The sequence below is a fragment of the Drosophila pseudoobscura genome, chromosome 3 (assembly GCF_009870125.1).
Source record: "Drosophila pseudoobscura strain MV-25-SWS-2005 chromosome 3, UCI_Dpse_MV25, whole genome shotgun sequence".
NCBI lineage: Eukaryota > Metazoa > Arthropoda > Insecta > Diptera > Drosophilidae > Drosophila > Drosophila pseudoobscura.
In genome coordinates, this window is record NC_046680.1 from 19,912,412 (window position 1) to 19,939,555 (window position 27,144).

Consider the following 27,144-nt stretch of genomic DNA (forward strand, 5'->3'; position numbering starts at 1 on the left):
GAAAATTTAAAAAAAAAAAATACAAAAATAGAAGATTTGGACTACATTGCGACTAAAAGATACCCATGATTAGATCGACAGCTTAGATTTTCAATTGAAGGAAAGGACGAGATTGGCTGGCTATATCGATTGACCCGTTGTTTGATGCTCTAGCTACTGGCACTCTCCTCGACTCCACGGGGACCGTGTATAAAAATACAATTACATATTGACTTTTGTTTATTTGTTGTTGGCGGGTTTGAAATGGATTGGATTGGAATGTGTGTGGTGTGCGGTGTGTGTTGTGTGTGTGTGCTGCGTGAAATCACGGCCTGGAGACTTCACTCCACTCAACATTGTTGCTGTCCGTCCGTTCGTTCGCTCGCTCGTTCGTTCGCCTGTTTGTCTGTCTCGAGTGAGCGGGGTGCGGCATAAATTTTCACTTTGTCTGTCCAACAACAAAAACGCAACAGCGTAGAAGTGTTGCCAAAAATATACATACACATTTATATGTATATGTGTGTACATACATTTGTACGTATAAATGTCGAATGCCAAACGAGTTTTTGGAGCTCTTGTTCTCTTCTTCTTGCCTTCAGCGAATATTTTCTTCGTCATGCCAACCAGAAAAAGAAAAGGAACAAAAATTTCCAACTTTTATTGTTAATTTCTTTGAGCGCAGCTTTTTTAAAGCTGCTGCTGCGCGGGCGACGACGACAAAGCCAGCCGCAGCAGTCGCTTGTTGTTGCTGCTGCTCCTGCGGTTCCATTTGTGTGTGTGTGAGTGTGTAATTGGGATCTTTCTCTCTCTCTCTCATGCTGTGCGCTGTCATTGTTTTTATACACTTGCAAAAGTCTACTCTTCGTTTGGGATCGATTTGCACCGCACGAAAGAAATGCCTTACTTGATCAGCATGCTAATCGATTTACTTCTGCAAATTAATTTTAAAATCATTTTACCTGTATTACATTCTGGTTGGAACTAAAGAAAAAATACATTAATATCGTAAATATTTTTATTGCTGGTCTTTGAACTAAAAAGTGTATTTGATTTTCGGTGCGGCAAAGTCCTATGTCTTGCATTTTTGTTTTTTGTTTTGTTTTCAAGTCAAGAAACAAGTAATCATTTATATTTAAGCATCAAAATCAAGTTTTGGCAATTGCTAATGCAAGAAAAGAGAAAAAAATTGGGGGAAAGATTTATAGAAATGTATCCATGTATTGTTCATCAAAGATTCCATTAGAAAGTAGCAATTGGCAGAAACAAACAGCTTCCAGCTTCGTGTGATATGCAAAAAAGAGGGGAGCTATAAACAGAAAGTTTGGTATTTCCTCCTGACACCTTTTTACACAAATACTACCTACCCCTCGTTGGAATTTTAACTGGCCTGCTAAAAATATTTATTAACTAATATGCACCTCCTTCTCTAATATCACATTCTTTTGTTTTGTATCTCAACATTTAATTGATACATATCTTCTTCAACCACTTTTTTAGAAGCCCCGATTTGTACATTGGGACCCAAAGTATAGTTCATATTTTTACCGTTGGAAATTATATCTCCCTAATCAGGTAATAAACGGCTCCATAACGACACAAAATGCCTTGTTCTTATGTACCTAAACATTTTCCATAGACAAAAGAGAATTCATTTTTAAATGTTTCAAGTTTTACTTCTATTGAGTATTTTTTGGTTTAGTTTTGCAAGAAAAACTCATGTAGCATATAGTGAATACATACATACATACATACATATGTATGTATGTACATAAGACTATGATCCGATCTGTTGGCATTATATTTCGTGTCAATAGAACTCCATACATATTTCCCCCATATACACACCTACCTATACATAAATATGAACCCATCCCCCACGAGAACCGACACACAAAATATACTAGGCCCCCAAGCATTTTCTTTGCTTTTTCATTTAGCAATACTTCCTTCTTCCACATCCCCCACCCCCTCCCCTACTCGAGAACAGTTGCAAAAAGCAATCAACTGTATCGTCATCGCTCCCTCTCACTCACCCACTCACACACTCTCTCTCTCATGCTCACCCATACATGTGCGACTCGCGTTCGCTCACTTGTTCTAGCGCCCGAACGATCTTCGGTTTTTCGAATGCAGCGCCGCCAGAAAGAACAACAAAAGCAGAAACTTCGTGTCGCACAAACACATACAGATAAGTATTTCGATGTGTGTAGCTTTTCGACTTCTATTCTTGCTGCTCGCACAATACCTTTTTGCAGCAAATTCATTAACCAACGGCACTCTCAGGAATAAAATCGTTGTCGTTGCTCCGTTCGTTCGTTCGGTCGTTGTTGTTCACTGTTACCTCCCACTCCCCAAAACACTGTTTCTAATTTTCCATACAGCGCGCATTACATAAAATAATACACAAAAAATAAAGAAAAACAGAGTGACAGTTTCGTTTGCAGTTTGCTTCACTTTTTTCTGTGCTTCGAGTGGAAATGCATAAATATAATTTGTTGTTCAATAATTAAAAAGAGACAAGACCGAGATAATTATACATTTGAAACGCGTTCGTGTGTGCGTCTTCTTCTCGTAGGATATAGCGTGAGAGGAGAGTGGAAAAAGTGTGCAAGGATATCGCTCCTACGTGATGCTCGGCCTGTTCTGTGCCAAAGAGGGAGACGGGACGAAGGCTTTCCAGTGAAAAAGCAGGTGAGTGAGCATAATTTCCCCCACCCAAACTATCACCGTTCGATCAATTAGTACGGTTAGACCTGTAGAATTTCGCACGAGTGCGCTAAACGGTAAACCGTTAAAGGTTATGGCGCATAATTTTACACCGATGAAGTCATTCTGAAAACCCAAAATAAACCAGCCAGCGATCATAAAAAGTCCCCACATTTCCATCATATAATTTGCACTTTTTAGTAGAAAATGCACCTCACAAATACATTAGGATGTACGATGCACACACAACGATAGGGAGAGAGAGAGAGAGAGAGAGAGAGAGAGAGAGAGAGAGTGCTCGTTCGGCAACGGTAGTTTGCAACATTCGGGTTTGGTTTGGCGAACATTATGGCTTCACATAGAACAGAGTTGCCAACCTACCGACCTACTACATGGGAACTGTGATGTGGTGCCGTGCCACAAAGCCCCTGCAGATAATCAATATTCCCAGCATCGTTCCAGATGCTAATTAATGCTTTCAAGCTCGACTCAATCGACTCGCACAGATTAGAGCCAGTGTAAGTGCTTCTTTTTGGCGTTGGAAACGCTGGGCGCGCGCGGCCAGCATACAAAATACACTCTCTCGCACACATACACAACGACTCATTTTTCGAACTCTGTTCTCTCTTGCTTTTTCTTTTGCTCTGGCTCTCTCGCTCTTGTCGGTTCGTGTTCGGTTTTTGAACGCTCTGCTCAGGTTAGAGGCAAACACTTTCTGTTCGCTCACGTCACTCCGTCACTTCCACTCCGCGCGTTCACAATTCCTGTTGTGCGGTGTGGCTCTACTCTTCCTCTCTGCTCTGCTCTGCCTACTCCGCATCAGCAGCAAGGAAAATACATATGAGCACACATACTTACATATACAACACGTACTGCGGAAACCAGAACTTGGCTCGTTTTAATAAAAATAAATTCGATTTTATTGCTTTTTTCCGTCGCGTGTGTGTGTGCACTTCTTGGAAAATCAACACCTAAATTGTATATGTGCAAAGTTTCATAAATCGACGACTACGTGCTGCCTGTGATTCTATTTCGGTGTGTATAATTAACAATATTACTTCTGATATGACGAAATGCGAAAATGCACTGCCTAGAACTGTACTTTCTAATCTGTGTTCAAAGCATCTATCAATGTGTGTGTGTGTGTGAGTGTGCGGGTGAGGGATTTTTTGCATATCAAATCGATATTTCCAATGTCTGCTGCTGGTTGATATCGATTTTTCTAGGGGGGAAAGCTTTTCCACAAGCAGGGCAGAGCTTTTGGCTCTCGCTTTGTATGCATTTTGAAGTAAATGACGGGCAATTTTCATTAATTTTCATGAACACAAACGCACGCACATACGTACGTACTCGCTTTCCATGCAAATGAGGTCAAGTGTTGCAGTGAGAAAATGTTTCACTGCGAGAGAGAGAGTGCAGCTAGCTGTGTGAGAGAGTGAGTGCGTTACATAAGCTTTTTCTAATTAACTGCGGAAAACAGAGTGCCATACGCGCTCAGCAGTGTGACAGTTGAACAAAAGCTCTTTCAAATGCACCGTGTAGGTCCACAAATAAACGGAAAATATTCAGACTCGACTCCCAAGTAGAGCACGTTTTCCACATTTCTAGCTCTATGTGTGGCCGCCATCTTGGATTTCCCCCCTTTGTCAGACAGAAGCAGAGGTAGCGGCAGAGACAGAGACCCCTCCACACATAAAATATTTTGTTCAATGCTGCGACGTCGCGGTGAGCTCTCTCTCTCTCTCTCTCTTACTCTTACTCCCTCTCACTCTGTGGCTTTCGGTGTTCGGGGCCCGACTTCGTTTGCTTTTCGTTTTATGTTTGTTCGAGAAAAAAAGCGTGAAATTTTCTCTCTGCACTTTTCACACAAACACACGTACTCATACACATGCACAGACGCGCCAAGTTGGCGCTCTGTCTCTTCTCCTCGCTTCTCACTCTCTCTCCCTGTGCCTGCCTGTTCGCCACATATTTTGGTTTCCACTTTGTGCTACACTTCTTTTGCTTCGCTTTTTTCGTGTTGTTTTTGTTGTTTTATTGTTTTGTGCTCTACAGACACGTTTACATTTTCATTTTTCATATTTTCGTCGTCTCGCGCGCGCGATTTCTGCCTTTGCCGTCCGCCATGTTGCCTGCCATTGCTCCGTTAGAAGGTGCGCGCAACGTTGCCAAACTTCACATGGCTTTGCAGCTTTGCAAAAGTTTCATTTGTTTACATTCCACGCACATGTGCAGAATAATAACAAAATGCGAGACCCATAAAAAAACAAAAAACGCTGAAGAGCAAAGAGCTTTTTTGCGCAACAAGTGTAGAAATCGCAAAGAAAAACGCGCAAATCCCCCGAAAAGCTGCCAATGTTTTTCTCATCACTTCTCTGTTTACTAGTTTACCTGCTCTGCTGCATTCTCCTCATAGTGATCTGATCTTGGCCTCTGCAGATTCAGCAAAATGAATGCCCGTATGCCTCCACATAGCCCACCGAAATGCGATGAGATGAAATGACCTTGCAAGTGGGCTTCGCACCCTACACTGACCTACACACTTCGCCTATCCGATATTCTGCTTTATTCTTGATTCTTTGATACTATTATTATTATTATTATAGTAAACCGTAATAACAAGACTTTTTGCGGCCCGTTATCGTCACCTGCTCTTTGGGCTCTGTGTTCAGCCTTTACTTTTTGTTAGTTTTTATTATATTTTCGCTTTTTGCGCCGCCGCCGATGCCATTAGCGAAAAAGTTCGTTGAACTTTTGTGTTTCACTTTTTGTTATTGTTGATTACCGCGCTGTCTCTGGCCTTTCGGGTGGTGTGGTGCGTGATAAAATCACTTTCACTTGGAAGGTGGTGCGTTGCCGAAACTGCCATGAATATTAGTACACCTTCCCTTCCCATTTGATGTGTTATTGCCTTTCCTATCCCCAAGTATTTGTTGCGTGAGTTTAGACGAGCCAAAAGTATTGTTTTGACATCCGTTCAGTGTGGAAAAACCTTCAGCTTCAGATCAGAACCCACATTAAATTACAATAGTAAGCCCAAAAAGCGAACAACAACCCAACCAAAATGAAGACCGACCGACCTCTCATCAGCGAAGCAAATTTTCAGCGGACCAAATTTGGCTTCCAATAGATATATAGCCTCCACCCAAGACCGATCCGACTTCTCTCTCACTCTGTCTGACACACAGGTCCAACAAAGCCCTTAACATTCACTTTGGATGCCTTTTCGAAAAACAAGTTTTGTGGCGGCTCAGCTTATGGCTGTTTTGCTTCGCTTTTCGCTGCTTTAATGGCAAAAACGACATTTTCTGCGGCCAGGCAACCGAAACACCAGAACGAAGCGGACAGGGAAAAGATGAAAATGAGAAACGGAATGTTCGATACACTTTCAATGACAAATTATAAATACATTGTTGAAAATCCCAGCAAGAGAGTGAGGGAAACTCCATTGAATCTAATATAATGTATGACTGATTACGATCCCTCGCTAATATTTATATTTCTTCTACGTACAACTTCCATCCATCAGTGGATATGCTCTCCGACCCTCTCCCCCGTCTCTCGATCGAATGGCGAAAAGCAGAAAGGGTGTAAAAATAAACAAATGAGGGACAGACGAGCGCGACGCCTACGTGGGTTGTCGGAGGCTATTGGTGGGGGGCCTTGGCTGTGGAGAGGGATGGGAGTTATGTTATGGGTTTCGGCTGTTGTTGTTGTTGCTATTCTAAAATGCCAGAAATTAAATTATTGAAAGTCAGTGCCTGTGCCGGCAGAGCCACAGTCGCCCCACCACAGCACAGCACACCATCGACTATCGGATCTGCGGCGGTTTATTTTTACGTCGTAAATATACAAATTTTATGTCTCGCACGCACTCACACAGAGGCACACCTCTCGCACAGATACAGCTACAGAGGCGGAGATTGGAACGAGCTAAAAAAAAAATAAAAAAAAGATTCCACTTTATGCAAATCTTGTGGGGGAAGTTTTATATTTTGTTCTTGGCCATCCCCAGCCCCAGTGCCAGTCGCCTTCTGCTGCTGCTGCTGCTACTGGTGCCCCTCTTTCTCTTTCGCCGCCGCCTTCCCATTTCAGTTATTTCCATTTTAAATTTGATTTTCTGCATCGGTGTGAGTGTCCGTCCGTCTCTGTGTCTGTGTCATGGCGATTTTTCTGGCTCCGATGTGAAATGAGTTCCTCAAACTGGTTTTCTCTGCCAACAACTCAATGCGATCGGGGACCGACTTTACTCGACTCCAACCTCCAACCACCAACCACCACCCGCCTGCCGTCGCCGTCGCCGTAGCTGTCCGCCCAGCGTCGCCGTTTTTCGAAATGGCACAGTTCTTATGTTCTGCAGAACCGGTTTTTCTTTTGACTTTTTAAGAACACAGAAAAACCAGGCAGGGAACAGGCCAGGCGCAAGCGACGGTGCCCGGAGGGGCATTCATATTGAAATCACACTCGAGCCGACAGACTTTTCACTCACTTGCAGACAGAGAGAGCGAGAGAGGGAGCGAAACCCCATGGGGCCTTGCAGTTTCCAATTTCCAGCCTTTTAAGGCACTTCCTGTGGCAAAAAGGACGACAGTTGTGGCTCATGATCCAACATCTGCCCGCCCAAAGAGGGATGGTTTGTAGGAGGGGGGATCGGGCAGGCCAGACCCAGAGCCAGACCCAGGAACAACATCCGTTGCGCTGCAGTTGCTTAGGGGATGATTGCAACCCCAAAAATGCTGAGCTAGACTTTTTTGGACCCTTTTTCGTGTTCCCTCTCCCGCTCCGCTCCGAAGGGAGCAAAACCAGTTTTCGGGGTTGCCGTCTGGCGCGTGCTTAGAAGGGGGGGACGTACCGGTCCGACATCTTTTTATTATCCGCTATCCCATCCCATCCCATCAAATCCAATCATCATATCGCATCGCATCCCTACCCTTGCATTTCCATTCGGCACTCGAGCATGTTGGCATTGAATCCGATTCAATGAGTTCTCTAAGCCATCCTGTTTGCCTAGATTAATCATAGAAGATTTTTTCGCTAACATTGCGTGACGTCTGCGGACACTGGCGCATAGTTTGATAGTAGATCTCTTCACATTTCCAGCCAACATACACCATTCAGCATCTCGTTCATCGTAAAGTATGAAAATTAGTACACTTTCCATACGACAGAACGGTTGCAACACCAAAAATGCAGTTGAGTTTTTCGCTAACAACGTTTCGTATAATGAAAATTGAACGTAGTTTGATAGTAGATCTCAACACAGTATTCTCAGGACTCATTCGATACTCTCAGACCCAATGCAATACTTGCTACTCGAAACTTATGGAGGATAAGATTTCCATATAGTAATTATAGCGGTTGCAAGATTATATCTTCAGTTGAGTTTTTCGCTAACAACGTTTCGTATAATGAAAATTGAACGTAGTTTGATAGTAGATCTCAACACAGTATTCTCAGGACTCATTCGATACTCTCAGACCCAATGCAATACTTGCTACTCGAAACTTATGGAGGATAAGATTTCCATATAGTAATTATAGCGGTTGCAAGATTATATCTTCAGTTGAGTTTTTCGCTAGCAACGTTTCGTATAATGAAATTTGAACGTAGTTTGATAGTAGATCTCAGCACAAGAGACCGACCGTGTTTTATCATCATCATATCATCATCCTTCAGGCAGCAGCATATTACAAAAGTGTTGAGGATGTCATTTCCATATCCCAACATTCAGAATGCGGTTGCAAGATTGAACTCCAGTTGAGATTTTCGCTAACAATGTTCCGCAAACCGTTACTTGGACATCGTTTGATAGTAGACCTCAACACAAGCTCAGTTTTCACCATCCCCCATCCCCCATTCTCGCATTTTCCCGGTCTCTCGCATTCACTAAGAAAAAGATGAACCCCAAAAGAAATGCGCGCCTTGGACCCAACTGTACTTTTTCCACACATACACATGCAAACACACTCACACACACACACGCAGCCGAACCATCTCTCGCTTCCAACTCTCTCAGCAGCAGCAATAGCAGGCAACGACGCCATTACGGCGCAAGGATCCCATTTTTTCGTTCGTTTATAATCCTCCACCATCTGCGCAAAAACAGAACCTTGCAATGTGCAAAGAGCGCGCGCCCGACACAAGGGGAAAGAGAGACGGCGACGGAGACTGAGAGCGATAGCGAGAGAGATCCTTTTTCATGCGACTGCTGTTGCGGCCTCCTCCACCTCTCCTCCTACTCTTCCTGCCCTCCCTCTCTCCAGTTTTACCTACTCTGTCACTGTCTCTCTGTCCCCTCGCCTTTGTGTGTGTACTAAATCCCCTTTTGTATCGAGTTCTGCTTTGTGCGTGCGCGTGTGTGTGTGTGTGTGTGTGTGTGCGGAGAGAGAGGAAAACCCCTTGGCCCATGTCTAGCCAGCCAATGCATCATTAAGGTTGGGGTAAGAGCCTGCTGCCTGCTTCGGCTGCTGCCCTGGCAACTGAACTCTACTCTACTCTACTCTACTGAACACATGGCGCTATCCAGTGCGCAGGCCCTGCACTCTGCTCCGCTCCTTCTGGAGTTGATGTGTATACCCTTAGTTCGTGGAAAAACTGATCCCTTGCCATGAAATGATGCGACGCCTAACGGTACTTGACACGCTGGGGGTGATTCTCTCTAGTTTTTTTTTTTGTTTTTTCGCCTGGATCGGATGATTCCCTTCCCTTTTCGTTTTGGCAAAAAAACTAACTGAAAACCAACAAAATACACAACATAAATGTGCCTGTGGAAAAGGGAGCCTCAATTGGCGAGTGCGTCACGTAGCACATTTGTACACGTACATATGGATGTGTGGTGCCGTCTCTGTTGCGCTCGTTGCTGGAATGTTGGCACGAGCACAGTTAGGTTTTCTCTCCCATTTGGGAATTTCTATATTCGCTTCGCCGCTCCCCCCTTCTCTGGGGCTGCAGCTGGCTCTTTTCTTTTGAACTGATGATTAAATTACGGCAGGAAATGAACGCACAACAATAAAAACAAAAAAACAAAAAGAAGAACGAGAGTTGGAATGATGCTGCTCCATCTGGCAAATAATTTTCGCTTCCATTTTGAAAAACCACTCATCTTCATCAGGCAGCGCAGCCGAAAATCTCTTGCTTGCGGCGAATTCGATTGTCTCGCCACTACCTGTGCGTGTGTGTGTGTGTGTGCGTGAGTGAGTGTTTCGTGTAGTTCCCGTTATATTTTCTTTGCTCGCGTTCGGCACGATTGCTGCTGCAGTGCAGTTTTTGTAAAGGCTCCTTTTGTCCAGTCTCTCTGCACTGCTCTTCTCTGCCTACCTGCTCTGCTCTCTCCTGCCTGCCTGGCAATTTCATAACGTGCCCCCAAAGGAGAGTGACGCTCACTCGTGTTCGCTCTCTCGCTCTCGCACGCGGGCTGGCTGCAACAACTTCGTTAGCTGGGCGGCCATTGGTTCCGACCGAGAGGGAGAGAGAGAGAGAGAGAGCGTAAAACGAACGAGAGCAGCGACGCCGAGGGCCGACGGTCGCTTGCTCAGTTGCCATCACATTTGCGTCGTCGTTTCAGTACCGTTCGTTTGCTCGCCGTTTTTGTTTGGTTTTTCTTGCGTTGTGCGGCAGATCGCGAACAACGCGTGCGGTTGTTGGCCACACTACTAAATTACATACACATACACGAACACTTGCACGGACAGCGTACATCAACGGCAAGCGGAATAGAAAAACCTTTTAGTGCGAATTATTTACTTAGTAAGTGCCCGTGATAAATTCTGTGGAGTATATGCTATGCTGCTGCTCGTTTGCCAAGCGAAGGGGGGAGCGATTGTGAAATCGGTTTATGTTCCCAGCCGTCCATATCTATGTGCCAGTGTGTTGGTGTGCCTCGCTTCTAATGAAAAATGTTCTATTTTTAAATGCACACCATAAAAAAAAATGAAACAGGGGACGACGAGAATGTGGCGATTGCTCCACACTTTAACTTTCAAAATTATCAGGCATATGCCTGTGTGTGTGCGTGCTTGTGGAAAATGAAAACCATCATAAATATTCGTCTGGCACAGTGTGTGCATGTGTGTGTCTACTTGTGAAATTTTCCACAACGAAGAAAAAACCTTTCAGCGCGCACACAGTCACACACTCCCATACGTACCATACGTACGTGTGCCTGCAGCGACGCGACTTGACAAAAGCTGCGCTGCCTGCTGCGAAACTTCCCCTCTTTATGCTTAATGCTGGGGTTTTTTTCGTCGGTCGTCACGAAGTCTCTTCGTCGTCGTTTATCGTATTCATCGATCTCCAACACTAGCACAAGGCGGGAGCTGGAGCAGCAACTGTAACATCGCCGCAAATCCGTTAGGCTCTCAGTTGGCGTCGCTTGCCGTTTTGCGAGAGGGAGAGAAAAAGAGAGCGAGAGAGAGCCAGTCGCCAGTTCCGTTGTGGGGGAAAGAGCAAAGTTGAAAAATTACCAAGAAGAAAAAGGAACACGAAAAATTGCATTTGCAGTTGTGTGTTTGGGCGTCAAAGCGGGCGCTCTAGTGTGCGTGTTTTCTTCTTTTTTTCATACATACATCCGTGCATATGTACAAATGTATGCATTTGTATGATGTGGAATGCAAATAACAATAATCTTGCCAGGCAAGTGTAGACATGTGTGCGTATGTGTGTGGGCTTGTGGAAACGAGATGGCAGACATTTTAGCTTTGAAATTTTTAACATGAACATGAACTTGACCTTGAGGCGCGGAATAATCTGCAATATTCAGAGTATATGCATTTTACTAACTGTAATTTTTTTCCTGGTATTTTTCCTTGCAGCATAAGTGATAAAAGATCATCATCGGAGGAAGAGGAAGAGAAGGAAGAGCTGTTTCCCCAACTTTAACTGTTTCTATAACTGTACCGACTAGGTTGCTTTATCCACCCGAGAACGGTAGCACAAAAGCGCGGCCAGAGGAGAGCACAACGCGGCCCGGCCACGTCCAGGACGTGGGCTACCTCCGCCCCACCACCACCCCGCTGTGAACCCCCCTTTCACGTATCAACTGTGTCCACATACCGCCCCAAGATGGACGACGATCAGCAGTTCTGCCTGCGCTGGAACAACCACCAGAGCACGCTGATCAGCGTATTCGACACGCTGCTGGAAAACGAGACCCTAGTCGACTGCACGCTCGCCGCCGAGGGCAAGTTCCTCAAGGCCCACAAGGTGGTTCTGTCCGCCTGCAGTCCCTACTTTGCTGTAAGTATTGAAAACTCCCTGTCCACCGTTATCAGAGAGCACACAATGACTACAATGACATCCTCCCTCCTCGCGATTTGCAGACCTTACTCCAAGAACAGTATGACAAGCACCCGATCTTCATACTCAAGGATGTCAAGTACCAGGAGCTCCGCGCCATGATGGACTACATGTACCGCGGCGAGGTCAACATCTCACAGGACCAGCTGGCCGCACTTCTCAAGGCGGCCGAGTCGCTGCAGATCAAGGGTCTGTCCGACAACCGCACCGGCGGTGGCAGCTCCGCGGCCGCCCCCAAGCCAGAGTCCTCTCAGCATCATCGCGGTGGCAAGATGAGCGGCGCCTACACACTGGAACAGACAAAGCGCGCTCGCCTGGCCACCGGCGGGGCAATGGACACCTCTGGGGATGTGTCAGGATCGCGCGAGGGCTCGTCCAGTCCGTCGCGCCGTCGTCGAAAAGTCAGACGTCGCAGCCTGGAGAACGGTGAGTGTTGCAAAAGGAATTCCCCCGTAAGTGGCAGGTTGATCTAACCAATCGTCCCTCCCCGCAGATGCCCACGACAACTCCAACTCGTCTGTTCTGCAGGCCGCCGCCTCGAATCAGTCTATCCTCCAACAGACAAGCGCAGGCCTCGCCGTCTCCGCCCTGGTCAGCACCCAGCTGTCCGGCGGCGGCAGCAACGTGGCCGGCACCAGCCAAGTCCCGACCCAGCAGCAGCCATTGACCAGCACCAACGTTACCAAAAAGACTGAAAGCGCTAAACTAACATCATCGACAGCCGCCCCAGCTCACGCCGCCACTGCGACAGCAGCCGGCCAGCAGCAACAACAACTGCTGCAGCAGCAGACCAGCGATGCCATCAACACCGAGAACGTACAACCACAGAGCCAAGGCGCCCAAGGCGACGTCGGTGATGCCGAGGATATGGAGGAGGCGAGCGCAGCTGCCGGGGGAGTCACTCCGGCGGCTTCAGGCGCTGGTGCGTCCGCTGGAGCCGTGCACACTGGTGTCGTGGTCAAGCAACTGACAGCCGTCGTCGATAAGTCATCGTCCAATCACAAACAGAAGGTCAAGGACAACAGCGTGTCGTCCGTGGGCTCAGAAATGGTTATCGAACCCAAGGCCGAATACGATGACGATACGCACGACGAGAATGTTGAGGACTTGACACTGGACGAGGAGGATATGACAATGGAGGAGCTGGACCAGACGGCCGGCACCAGCCAGGGTGGCGAAGGATCTAGTCAAAGTGAGTTCTCGCGAGAGATACTTATATACACAATACTAATGATACATTCCTCCTCCTCCTTCCTCCCCTCCCTGCAGCATATGCAACATGGCAACACGACAGATCTCAGGACGAACTCGGACTTATGGCACAGGATGCACAGCAACGGGATCCACAAGGTGAGTTTTTGCTGCCTCTATATCAAGCCAGAAGAAATGAGCTACGAACAAAACAAATGAAAAAGCAAAGCCTAGCATAGACACCGTTAGCCAATGAGTAAAGAAAAGAGAATCAAAAAAGACAGAGAGCACGACAACAGCAACAACAAGAACAACGAGAGCTTAAATTTCAAAAGAGAATCCACATTCAAGGTCACAACTCCAATTACTCCAATTTCCACACACAAACCTGCTATATATACCTCTATATATACACATAATACATATACAATGATATTTACTTGACAATTGAATTGTTTGTGCCACAAAAGTCGTGCTCCGAAAAAAGCTCTTGAAAACGTTCGAAAGAAAGCCTTGAATTAGAGAAGTTGTGTATATTTTTTTTTTTGTTTTCCGCATAATTAGACGCAAAAAAGCAAGCAACAAGAAAAGTATAAAAGAAACTACCAAACAATATCCAATCTGCGAGGGGGTGAGCGACAGAGCAATAAACATCTCCATCGCTCTTCCCGCCGCAAAAGAACAAAACACCAAAAATAGAAAAACAGAATAATTAATAACCAGAACAAATAATTTGTGCAAGTTGAAAGTATTACTTAAACTCTTCTTTTATTATATATATTTATGATTTCCTAACAATCCATAATTTATTCAATTACGACACACACACAAACACCCACCCAAACACACACACATAATTCGTATGACTAGTATTTTGTATATATTATATAACGATTGATTTTTTTTATTAACACACACCCTCGAAAATGAACACACATAAAAAACAAAAAACATGTTTGATTGCAATACTACCACCACCCAACACCAACCACCCACAACCCCAAAACCACACATCCCCTCACCAATACCACCACCACCACAGATCTTAACACATTTTCATTTTACCATTATATATCTATATTTGTATATGTATGTACGATCATTTGTTGTTGAATTTTTATTGTAATCATTTACCAAATTGGTGTTTGTTTGTTTAACCCTTATTTGCTTTACTGTATATATTTAAACAATTTTATTATTTACCCATATATTCGTCGCCCTTCTCACTATCTCTCTTTCTTCCTCCTCCACTTCCTACTTCCTTCTGTCTTCTGTCGTGCCCCTCGTTTTTCACCCTGAGAAAACATTAAGCCAGCTGCAGAGCAAAGTTCATTAACACACACACCCACACACACACGCACACACACAGATAAACACACACAATCACTTCAATTGTAGGCAGATGAAAATGAAATTTCCTTCATTAATTTAAGTTAGCTTTTAAGGAGAAAACTTTTCTGTGCCACTGCTGTATGTGTGTGTGTCTCTGTGTGCGTACCCATGTGTATGAGCGATCAATGTGTTCTCGTTGCTCCTTTACCAACGTCTCTTGCCTTATCTATCGCTCTCTCCATCTAAGCTGCCGTCTATGTGTGCCTGTATGTGTGTAGAACAGGGCTCTTGCAATAACAACGAGAACGAGAACCGAGAGAGAGAGAGAGCAATAAGCTCTCGCTGCTTTCCAACGACCAACCAGTACAGGCGCGTCAAAAGTTTGGCCACACTTCCAGCAATTTGTTTTTGAAACTAACCGAGTTTTTGTTTGTTGTCAATATATTGCTTTTGCCTTGTTTTGAAGCATCAATACACACAACAGCACACGCCACAGCTACGTCCACGTCCACGCCTATGACCATGCCCATGTCCACGCCCACACATTATCATTTCTCGCCCACATTATTGTGTCATATATTTTGATTGTCCTCTGCCCCCAAAGAACTCTCAGCGCGTGCTAATGTTTTACACAATGTTTTTTATAATTTTATATACCTATATATTTATGAACAAAATACGCATGCAGTTTTAAATTGTATTTTAGTACCTATATCTATTACTACATATATATTTTGCTTTATTTTGGTTGACGGGACTTTTTTTTCTTTCTGTTTATTTTCCATATGAATTTGTATTTAGTTTTTATGCTAGTCTGTAAGCTTTTCCGATCACGCTTTGGGGATCACGCTCCAAAGCCCGGGCGCGTTCCTATCACGCTTCTCCGCGCTTCCGCCTCCGCCTCTCCGGTATCCATCCGTATTCTCCAGCTATGCGCAAACGTTCCCTGTGGCCTTCACAGAGAGAACAGAGTTTCGCATAGTCGCGCATTCCTGTAAAAACCAGACCAAACCCCAAACCCCAACCTTTGAAAAGTCAAGTGCAAAAGTGTAATCAGTCAACGGCGTCGAAGACTTGGAATGGACTGCCCCACCATCAGATGAATCAGCGGGGGAGGATCACAGAGATGCTGCTGTCTGTTGCAGGTCAAGTCAGTGCCAGATACAAAGCTTGTAGCCATCCGGTGGATGGTGAGGTACAGTTGCGGCTTTAGGCATCTGCACGAGACCCAGGCAGCAGTCTGCAGCGGAGGCACGTCTTCAGCCGGATCAGATCAGGTATCCCCCAGGTAAGTATGCTTCGCTCAACGGTATCGGTTGGGCGAAGTGACATGCAAAAATGAAATAAATTTTTGTTTTTAAGTTGATTTTCGTTCAACCATTCCTCCATCCGTCCCCAGTTCCCCATATCCCCATATCCCAGATTCCAAACCATCCTCTACTCCACCATCAAGAAACAAATTTCCAGCAAAATTCCAGGTAATGTGCACGATTTTCCCGCTTACAAAATGGCTGTGAAAAGCGGATGTGAGCGGGATTGGGCGCTCTTTGAGACGCCCCGCTGCCCAGGGTAAGCTATAGTGTAATTCCGATGCTACCTATACATTTATTACATGAATACGTTTTTTTTCTGGTTTATTTTTAAGTATACCTACACATTAAACTTACATTGTACATACTCTATATATTTTACTTGAAACTTAATTTTGCGTTTGGCGTGTGTTTGTTTCTCGACGGAAACGTTTGAAACGGAAATTGCTCGAAGCGTTGCCAACCACAAAACATCAAACACGAATCCCAAACCACATTACAATGCTCTGGAATGAAAGAATCGATCTACACAGATAATACCTAATATCGCTCTAGAGATTGATCTAGTAGTAGACCTATGCAGACTAGGGCCATTCATTAAATGTTATATGAGGAATGATTTGGGCTCGCTCTCTCTTTCTTTGAAAGCTTATAAAGGCTTTAAAAGCTCTCATTTAGTTTTCTTCGCTGCCCCATAATCTCGCCATCTCCTCTGCCACCCCTAATCACCCGTTTGTTTCTGTTTTCTGTACAAGAATCTTGTTTTTGACTTTGTTTTTGGCTCTAGTGGCGAGGTCTGAGGTATCTCTAAAAGTATCTTTTATTTGAATATCCATAAAGCTGTTGTTGCCGCTCTCTCCAGCTCCTCTCGCCACCAACTTATCTGCAGTTTTGTTAATTGTTCAATCGGCAACAACACACAATGCTCGAGGCATTCGTCGTCGTAGTCGTCGTCGCTGCTGCTGTCGTCGTATTCGTTCAAGTTCGTTCAAGTTCAAGGTCGGCTAAAAATGGTTTCTATGTATGAGATTGCGAGCTTTTGCTCTGCCCTCTCGCTCGCTCTCCCTCCCTCTCTCTTGCTTTAATCAGCATTGCGGTTATTTGTTGATGATCAAAAGGTGGGAAAGAAGTGGGGGGGTGCAAGGGGAATGGAAGCGAAATGAAGCAATAATATTAATGTTCATATCTCTGTGAATGTATCTCGTTGGCTGTTTGTTGTTGTTGGTTTTTTTTTTGTTCTGCTCGTTCTTTCGTTGTTTTCGTTGCCCGTTTGCTATTTATTTTCGCGCTGCATCCGTGTAAAGGCAACGATCATGCTGATCATGACGACGTTTAATTTTAATATTATCTACGAAGAATTTGTATTTTTGTACCCGGTTTTTGGGAATTTTTTGCTTCGTAGAAAGTTGCTTGACTTGAAATCGAATGTCTCCAAACCAACTACGGAATATCGGTTAATCCGCCGCAGAGGAGTACTGTACCCAGATTTTTATGAATATTCAAATTCTAGACTAGTACCAGTAGTTGAGACACACTACATTTCCAGTCTGAAACTCTATAGATTTGTTTTTTTTTTTTTGCTGCATGCAGTTGATAGAATGCTAAGGAATTACATGGGTGTAGAACATGGCTACTTTTAACCAAGTAAATGCTCTAGAAGTTTATATCTGTACACCATTCCGTGTAGATACACTAGATTGTCGTTTGCTTAGTTTAGTCTTGTGTGTTGTGCTAATTATTTGCTTAAATGGGGACACTTGGGCCCTCTTTTCGGTCCTGTTAGCCGATTCAGTATTTCTAGAGTGGTTTTTATGTCGCGGGACCACGCTCTTTTTGGTTTTTGGCCCAGTTAGAAACTGTTGGCATGGCCTTGACCCAGTTCACAATTGAATTTATTGCCAAAGCACAGGCATAGGCATGCACACACACAGTCGGACAGATGATAATTTTGTGTGTGTTCTGTAATTCGGAAAAGCTCCAAGGATATTTGCTTGCTTTCTCTCTCTCTCTCTCTCTGTGAGTGTGTGTGGAAAGTGTGCTTTTGTTGTTGTTTTTAATATTTAAATGGAATCCAAAATTTGTATGTTCTTTGACTAAAATCTAAAGCTTCTGTATACTGTAGTTTATAGGCCAATGGCACTTTTCTGTAACTGTGGTAAATGTCTTTTTATCTGAACTTTTCTTTCCTGACATCTCCCCTACTTCCCTCCCTTCTCTCTCCACTTTCCTATACATTTTCAACTTGCATAAGACATATAATATAAGTATGTACAAGAAGATAAGAAAACAGTTTAGGGCCAGTAGGTCAGGTCAGAAGAGCGTATATAGACAGCTTGCAAAACAGTTTTATCGAGAAGTTTTCACTGAATATATAATCTATCAGATCATTTGCATTCCTTACATCCGAATAAATTGAAGATATAAATTTTCGTTGAAACCATTTTCTTGGCAAGTTCAAGCTTTAGATATTCCTTTTACAGACTTCCCTTAAATATTCCATTATTCAATCTTTATAATGAATATTTTCATCCTGCGATTCCTACATACAATTATTTATATTCAAAAGTTGTACAAGTGCACATTTTGGAAGCAATAGAACTCTGAACACGGTCAGGATCTTGATCTCAATCGGAATTATTATTGAATAATCCTTGCCCAAGATCTTGGTTGGGTATCACGGGCCCAAAAATATACCACCTTCTTGTTGTTTTGCTGTATATATGTATATCTTTTGTGATCCAATCGATTTTTGGAATAGGAAACTATCAGGGAGGCAAAAGAGCTTTTTTCGTAGGAGTGCGGATAGGGCGATAGCTGGATAGATGGATATTTATGTACTTGACCACCCTCTATTTGCTTTTTTTTTTCTCTCTTTACACCCTCGCTCTCTCGTTCACAAATACACACACACACTTGACGCACGAACGCGTTCTCGCTGTCATTGCTTTTGTTGGTGTGTATAGAAGGATTTGTTGTGCCCAAAATTACTGCCGTGCGAGGGGGCTCAAAGCGCATGGCCCGCAAAAAGACCCACCAGAGCCAGACACCTGCCTGCACATCCACCTCCACCCATACGATGTCACGGCGCAAGCGCAAGGTGATCGCCGCCTCCTCGACCAAGTCGCGCAGGTAAATTGTGCTTACCCCATTTGATGAGCTTTCAAAATCTGAAATCTGAAATCTAGCCAATCCACCCACCAATCCACTCTCTGCCATGTTCTCTCCGTTCCGTTTCCCCCATAGAAATGTCAACGCGGACAGCGGCAGTGGCGATCCTTGGTCTCAGGCGTCCGCGTCCACGTCCACGTCCCCGTCCCGTCCATCGACATCGGCTAATGCTGGGGCTATGACGGCAAAGGCAGCACCGTTTGTGTGCCAGACGTGCGGTCGCAGGTACCAGGTGCTAGGCACGCTGACGCGGCACATGCGCAAAGAGTGCAACCAGCCGAAGAAGTATGTGTGTCGCATGTGCGGACGCGGTTTCCACTATAATTTCAAGCTGCAAGACCACTACTACTATGTGCACAAGGGCGCCGTAAAGAAAGAATAGAAGCAGAAGAAGATGAAGAATAAGGATCGGATCCTAGAGGAGGATATGCGATTAACATATGTGTGTAATTGTTGTAATGATGTAAAAATCGACTATTCTTGCAAAAGCTACAAATAAATCATGGGTTGGAATTGAACAAATTCATTCGCAATGAGGAGAATCTCTGTGAAAGGAAGAAAGGAAAGCACGAGGCGAGAGGAGTAGAGTAGAGGAGAGTGTTACTGTTAGAAAGATACCGTTGAAAGTTGTTAAGTGTTTGTCGTCTCGCTACCGCTCTCGCTCGAGATCAGTTACTCGCTCGCTGCTCTCTGTTTGTCTCTCTCACTCTTTCTGTTTCTCTCTGTGTGTGCTCTGTTTCTCTATTTGCTCTTTGCTCCAACCTTTAATTGCAGGTCTGCTCGAGTTGAGCTTAAACCAAATGTTTTACTATGAGGGCGACATGAAGCCGCCGCCGCCCCCGCCCCCAGCTGCAATGCCACTGCCGCTCTCCTCCCCACCGCAGATGCAGACGCGGCGGAGCAAGCTGCGGGCGCGCAAGAAGAGAGCCAGCGGCGCCAGGAAGCTCGTTCCCCCGCCGACAGTGCGCAGCAGCTCGGCATCGACGCTGGCGCGGAACGCTGAGCAGCGGGATGACGGCAAGCTGCAGTGTCCGCAGTGCCCCAACTCGTACACCCGGCTGTCGGCGCTCAAGCGTCACCTGGAGTTCGAGTGCGGGATGCTGGAGAACTTTCGGTGCGAGGTCTGCGATGCGGGCTTCAAGCGCAAGGACTCGCTGAACCGCCACTGCAAGGTTAAGAAGCACATAACCAAATATTTGTTTTAGACTGACACGGAAGAGGAGAGGAGGGAGTATGCCCTCCCTCCCTTTGACAGCGAAATTAAAGACGATTATTATCTATTCCCCCCAAAAACAACCGATTAATGAGAGAGCATATTCCCACGTCCGGTTGTGCCTCTTCTTTTAGTTGTTTCGAGTTGTGGTTCGAGTGGAGAAATTCGTATTGTTGTTCGCGACAGGCCAAAAAGGGGAGGGGGGGAAATCCCAACCCAAAAAGTCCCAATCAACCGTCATTTGAAGCCATATCTATATATGTTATATAATTTTTGGATGATTATGATTGTTTTTGTGCTTGCCGAAGTATTCACATGCACACACCCACACACAGACACCAACACACACTCATGTCACGCACTCATTGCATATCCCCCCCTACTCTATTTTACTCTTTCTCTGTATCTGTCTCCTCTACCTCCCCCCCCCCCATTTCATAATTCCATATCACCTGAAGAGCATTGAGACCTGTTCAAACGAGGCAGCAGCTGTGTCTGTGTCTCCTTTAGACAGTATTTTTTATTTGCTCTCTCTGCTCACACACACGCGCACACAATCGAAGTGATCTCTGTCTCTTCCTCTCCTGATCTGCCGCTGTCCCTCTCTTTTTTTTCCTGTCTTGATTAACCGTTAACACACCCACCCACCCAATACCGCCTGTCCCGCCCGCTCCCCGCCCTTTGTTATGCTGCTGTGCATTGTTTTTACGCCTGTTTGAAATTTGTTTTTGTTTGACAAGAAAAAAAAAGAATAAAAAACCACAATTAAAACTGAAATTAATTTATTAATTTACAAAACCAACAAAAACCAACCAAATATTAATGCTTTCGATAATAATTAATAATAACTATTAATCTGGCATTTTGAGAACTCGAATAACAAAATTGCTTGTTTGCCTTGACAATATAATAATAATAATAACAATAAAAAAAGCTAAACAAAATTAAAACTTAAAAAAAAAAAAAAAACTAAGAAAAAGCATGATCCGATCAACAAAGAATTAACGTTTCAATCCCTCCAAGAAATATGAAGAATTTGAAAACAAAAAACAACCGAAATTTGTCAAAAAAGATATCAACCACGAAAAACAAAAACAAATTTCAGGCCTGCAGCTGCACTCGATAGATGACTCTTCGTCCAGCCAGCACCAGCAGCAGCTTAATGGCAGCCGGCAGGAAGACGACGACGATTTTCCCTACCAGCAGGGAGTAGTAGGAGGATCGGGGCATCATTTTCAGACGCCGCAATTTGACAATTTTCCAGGAATACTGTCTGTCAGCGGGGCGGGAGGGCACAGCCACGGCCATGGCCACGGCCACGAGGAGAACTTTACTTGCCCCCAGTGCTATCGAACCTATCGGAGGCACGGCACCCTGCGGCGCCACCTACGCCAAGAGTGCGGTAAGGGCAAGAGCATGGTCTGCTCCGTGTGCGGCCATAGCACGAAGCGCGCCGATCATCTGCGCCAGCATGTGCGCAAGAAACATCCGGAGATTGCCATGAGGTCACTCTTCAAGCGTCAGCAGAGGGCGGCGGCCGCTGCAGCGGCATCTGTGTCCTCGACCTCAGCCTCCAATGAGATCAAGCCGGAGGATGTTGTTGACCTGCTGGACGAGGCAGCCGTCGATGATGGGGAGACGAACACCTTTCTGGTCGAGGACGACGACGACGAGGATCTGCCGCCGCAGCAATCGCGGCAGCAGTTGCTGGAGGAGACCAGTGCCAGCAGCTACTATCGCCAGCAGTTGCAGCAACAGGCCTTGCTGCAGTTCACACAGCTGCAACAGCAAGCACTGAAACAGGCGACGGCCGCTGCTGCTTCTGCTTCTGCGGCTGCGTCTGCGTCCGGCAGCAATCGTTCAGAACTGCTCAAGGGGGAGGGATTGTAGGAGGGGGGGCGGGTTCTCCTTTCTGCCGCTGCTGCAGCCGCCGCCACTCCGCTCCGCTCCGCTCCATGTTGTTGTGTCCTCTGTCCAGTCACCTGCTCATCTCTACTAATCCAATTAACCAAAGAGCGCCGCAGCCACAGCTACAGCCACAGAGAAAAAAAATGAGTTGAACTTTGACCTTTCGGCTTGATTTACTTTGCATTTACATATATAGTACATATGCATATTATATATAAATCTTTTTAACCCCTTGGCTGTCACACGAGAGTTTTTTTTCTTTTTCCAGCGCAAAATCAAAAAAAAAAGTTGAAAACTAAAATCTAATCATTAAAAAATATATATAAAAATATACATATATTTTTTGTATAAACTAAAGCCAAGACAGGAGAAAACTATAAACTAGAAATAAATGCCACGTTTTTTAAAACCAAACCACAACCAATGCGTTTTTCACTTGTTGCATGAACACACACAGACACACTGAAAAAAAAAACAAAAACAACAAAAATTTAAACAAAATTAATTCTTTTACGTGATTGATGTCTGATTTTTTTGTATTTTTTTTTTTTTGTTTCTTGGTAAATAACATTTATTTAAACAACGATATATTCATGTCGAACATTTTGTTGGTGCCACAGTTGTTTATTTTTGTGTTTAAATTAAGTTTAACCTTAAGTTTAACCGAGGAGAGACTTTTATATCCATGTGATGGCGGCGTCGGCTAACCCAATCCACAAATACTATATACTATAGCTTTAAGCCAAAGTACACTGTAAAAAAAAAAACAAACGACTGCAACCAGAAACAGCGAAGACACGACATAATCACGAAACATTCTCTCCAACACCTATCTCTTGCTACCCTCTCTTTCTCTGTAAGAAATCGATCATTCTCAGCAAATCTTAGACAAAACCCAATCACAATTCTTACAGATTTAAGGACGCTTTACTGTAATTTTGCCACGGCAGTTGTGGCGGCGGCCAGTGCGGCAACAAAGAAGCCAGCATCAGCTGACAGCAGCGGCAGCAGCAGTAACAACAACCACAACCACACCCAGAACCATAATCACAATCACAGCAATAACTGCCATGTGGTAGGTGAGATTTGTGAGCCAGAGGTGACGATACGCAGAATGTACAAGTGCGGCCACACCAGCCAGAGTGAGGCGGCGACGGTTAGCCATCTGCAGCCAGGAGGCAGCAGCAGCAGCATCAGCAGCAGCAGCAACCTCCACTGTATTGCCAGGAACTGCAGCAGCTGTCAAATGTCTGCCTTTCAGGTGGCGAGCATTTTCAAGAGCAGCATGCGCAGTGCGACGGCAATCACCCCAGCCACAGCCACAGCTGCCATTAAGCCGCAACGCAACCATATTGCTAACAACAACAACAACATATGTGCCACAGCCACAGCCACAGCCACAAAAAAGTCAAGCATACAGTTCCATTGTGAGTTTTGCAGCTTCAGCTGCACCTGGCGCTACGACCTAAAGCTGCATCTCAGGCAGAAGCACGGCATCCACCAGCTGAAGAAGGTCTAGGATCTAGGATCTAGGCTCTAGGATGTGGGGAATATAATTCCGAAAGAGATCGAGGTCAAATCCGGCTGTTATATAGTTAAGAAATATTGTTCAATCTCTCTGGACTGTGTACCACCCGCCCTGGCGAGAGAGCTCGAAGTCTGTGTCTGCGCTTAGTCAAACAAATCTGAAGTTAAATATATGTGTACAAATATTTATTGAAACGAAAAAGTTGATTGTTGTTGTTTTCAAATATATGCCTACCATCTATTCCATGAAAGTTTATGTATTTTTAGAGCCAGTGATGTCCAGAGCCTCCCTTGGAGGAAACCAAAATATAACTACATAAAGAAATCTGTTTTAATGTATAGTTTTTTTGTTTTTTTGTTTTTTTTTTTTACATCTTTATTATAGTTTAGTATTGTTAAATTATACAAAATTCTTAGAGAATTTCTTAATTATTTTATTTGTATTATCTACTAAGTTGTTGTAATTTGTTTATTTGTCTTTGATGGAGAGAGAGAGACAGATATTTGTTTTTGAAAATTGTTTAGAGTAGCCCTCTCTCTGTAGTCCTTTGTTACAATCATTTATGTAAACTTGATTAGACATTTGAATTTAACCGAAAAATGTATGATTTGCATTAGTTTTCCTTCAACTTCTCAGACCGCAGAAATGAACGAATGAACTGAACGATTGATGATTAAGTTTAGTTTAAGCTAAAATTACGAACAACATTTGCAGCAAATGGAGTTTCAGACTAAGCCTAATCTGGACCTTTGTTTATGATTTTTCACACGTTTCTTTTCGTTTTCTTTTCATTTTCATTTCATACAACCAAAAAAAAAAAAAAAAAAAAACAAACAAACTAAAAAAAACCACAAATAAATCAATCGAATCGAATTGAATCCTCCCATCACAAATAACAAATCAATGAAAATTGACCATAATCACCAACCCAATCAATCACCGAACACCTAATCCTCCAAAAATCACACATCCTCCACACACGATCACCACCCACTAACCAACCGACCAATGAACCAACCAACCACGGGATCTCCTTCCATCTGATTGATCTGTTCGATCTCAGACCTGAGTTACGAATTCAAGCACAGTGTGTTCGGCAGCGATGACGTGGACCAGGACTCGGACAATAACAGGGAGCGCTTCCACTGTGCGGTGTGCAACAAGAGCTATCTGCGCAAGCGACACCTGCAGCGGCACATGCGCGACGAGTGCATCGGCATTCCGCCGCGCTTCAACTGTGAATTCTGCAGCTCCCGTTTCCGCCGCAAGTACCATATGGTGCGGCATCTGGTCTCAAAGCACGGCATACCGCCGGCCATCGCACAGCTGACGACAGGCAGCGGGTCGCGCACCTCGAGCGGTCGCGACAGCACGAGCGGCAGTGTCATGGACCTGAAGGCCGGAAATCTGGGCCTTCACATGGGCGGCGACTGCGGTGCGAGTGTGGGCAGCGTGGGCTCGCTCAACGACTGCGAGAGCCCCAATCCCGAGAACCTATCGCTGCGCAAGGAGAACTACGAGAACGAGAATTTGTCCGGCTCGCGTTGCACTTCGCCACTGCCGCCACACATGGTGTCGATACCGACCTACGGGCTGACTGGAGCCATTACGGCCATCTCAGCAGCTGCTGCCGTGGTCGAAGAGCAGGCGGCCGCAGCCGCCGCCGCTGCTGAAGCGGCAGCCATGGCCAAGAACAACAACGATGTCGGAGGAGGAGCAGGCGAGCAGGCGGCAGAAGGAGCCGTGGGGGGATCTGCAACAGAGTTGAACATCAAGCCGGAACCGGTTACCCCCAGCAAGGTGCAGCACCTGATGAGCGAGGATTGGAACATGAAGCTGGGCCTGCAGATCATCTCGAACTCGTTGCTCAAGGAGCGATTGATGAACACCATGCCATTTGCTTATAACAACAATTAAAAGGAGAACGCCTATCAGAGCAACCAAAGTCATATGTCCTGTCCCCCGACCCCCCCTGTCTACTATACTTAATTTATTGAAACTCGAATCTCGAAACTTCTCATATAATTTTGTCAAAGAGTCAGCTCGCCATATTTGTAGGCTATAAATGTATATTTAAATGTATTTGAACTTGATTTGTAACTCGTATGTCCCCCTACCATGTAAGCTTGTGTGAGTCTCAGCCAGACATTCCAGACATTCCGATCTTCAAAGACGAACCGCTTTCGAAGATCCATTTTAATTTATGTAGACTATGTATTCTTTTGTCGCAAGCGAAATGTGTCTTACAATTCTCGTATTACAATGTTGAAACACGCCATCTCGAAAATCGAAAATTGAAAATTGGATATCGAAAATCGAATCTTTCCTATAACCGAAACGAACTTGAACCGTCACGAATTTGTATTTATATAAGGATTTCCTATACGCCCGCCCACATCCAGCGATAGGATGGAATGGGATACATGTATGTTTGTATGTATATGTATCGAAACATTTGTTAGTCACGTAAGAGAAAGGACGAAACCAAAAACGAGACAGGAATCAAATCTTCTTACTACAAGTTGAGTAATTCCAGTTTGATTGAATCCAAAAAAGAAAAACAACTCCAAAATACTCAACCAACGAACCCTGCTCCCCCCCTGTCCTCTCGCAAAAGAAGAAGAGGACGGTGCGGGGGTGTATTTTGTAATTTTAACGCACCTATTCCAAATGATATGCCACCAAATTGTACGACTAGTTAAGTTATTTTTATACCATGTACTCGTAGAATGTAGGCCCTACACTTAATGCCTAATTTATCCAAAGTCCAAACGAAACAAAAAAGAAAATTATATTTTTTAATGAATAAATTACCAAAAAAAAAAACAACAAAAAACAAACTAAAGAACCACAGAAATATATTACATGTATGTATTTAATTACAGCCAAACGGGATGTTTATTGTTCCCTTTTTAGGCATTTTTCTCTTCTATTTTTCTCTTCCCCCTATCATCATCATCATTTCCATCTTTTGTTCATTCCTCCTGCTCCACAATGCTTTCGTTTTTGGTTCCACATTCTGTTCCCATTCCCCTACCGTTCAGTTTTCTTTCGTTTTCTGGCGATTGTTGTGCGAATTTTCACTAACCTATTTTATTACTAAATTTCTTTTAGATGTCTCTACAAAAACTGTTGTACTACCACCCCACTACTCTACATCTACTACTACTCCAAAAAAAAAAAAACCACTACCTACTACTCAAATACTACTATCTGTGAGGCGGCGGCGGCCAGAAGGCATCTCTGTCTGGGGACGTCCGTCTACTGCAGCGATCGGAGCGCAAAGAAAACAAAAGTCTGTCACTTACAGTATTATCTACTATATCTACTATCTTTTTTAATATATATTCCACGATATATACATACATATATCTTTGTTCTGTGTAAAACTCTCGCCTCGAACTGTTTTTTGTCTGGGTTCCAACTACCTAAAAACACACACACACACACAAACACACCCCCGGTACTGTGCGAAACGGAACTAGAAGGAATCCTATATCCTATCCATATGAAAC

The 27,144-nt window shown here is 44.5% G+C and overlaps 1 protein-coding gene across 27 annotated transcripts in view; it reads left to right on the top strand.

The window, feature by feature from the left end:
• The first annotated feature begins 2,213 nt into the window (after nucleotides 1-2,213).
• lola (longitudinals lacking) overlaps nucleotides 2,214-27,144 on the top strand; it is a 61,684-nt gene continuing 36,753 nt past the window's right edge. For 12 of the 27 annotated variants that reach the window (XM_004444396.3, XM_004444397.3, XM_033377974.1 and 9 more), the window contains exons 1-5: nucleotides 3,386-3,720; nucleotides 11,496-11,919; nucleotides 12,003-12,405; nucleotides 12,473-13,171; nucleotides 13,249-13,329. In XM_004444396.3, coding sequence (XP_004444453.2) covers nucleotides 11,746-11,919; nucleotides 12,003-12,405; nucleotides 12,473-13,171; nucleotides 13,249-13,329 — 1,357 coding nt within the window. In that variant the 5' untranslated portion in view covers nucleotides 3,386-3,720; nucleotides 11,496-11,745. Of the gene's footprint in view, nucleotides 2,671-3,379; nucleotides 3,721-10,200; nucleotides 10,432-11,495; nucleotides 11,920-12,002; nucleotides 12,406-12,472; nucleotides 13,172-13,248; nucleotides 13,330-18,775; nucleotides 18,942-19,055; nucleotides 19,507-19,754; nucleotides 20,274-21,298; nucleotides 22,344-23,015; nucleotides 23,831-24,692; nucleotides 26,444-26,743; nucleotides 26,925-27,144 lie in introns of those variants that run through there. The other 15 variants (XM_033377970.1, XM_033377969.1, XM_033377972.1 and 12 more) reach the window with 11 other exon arrangements.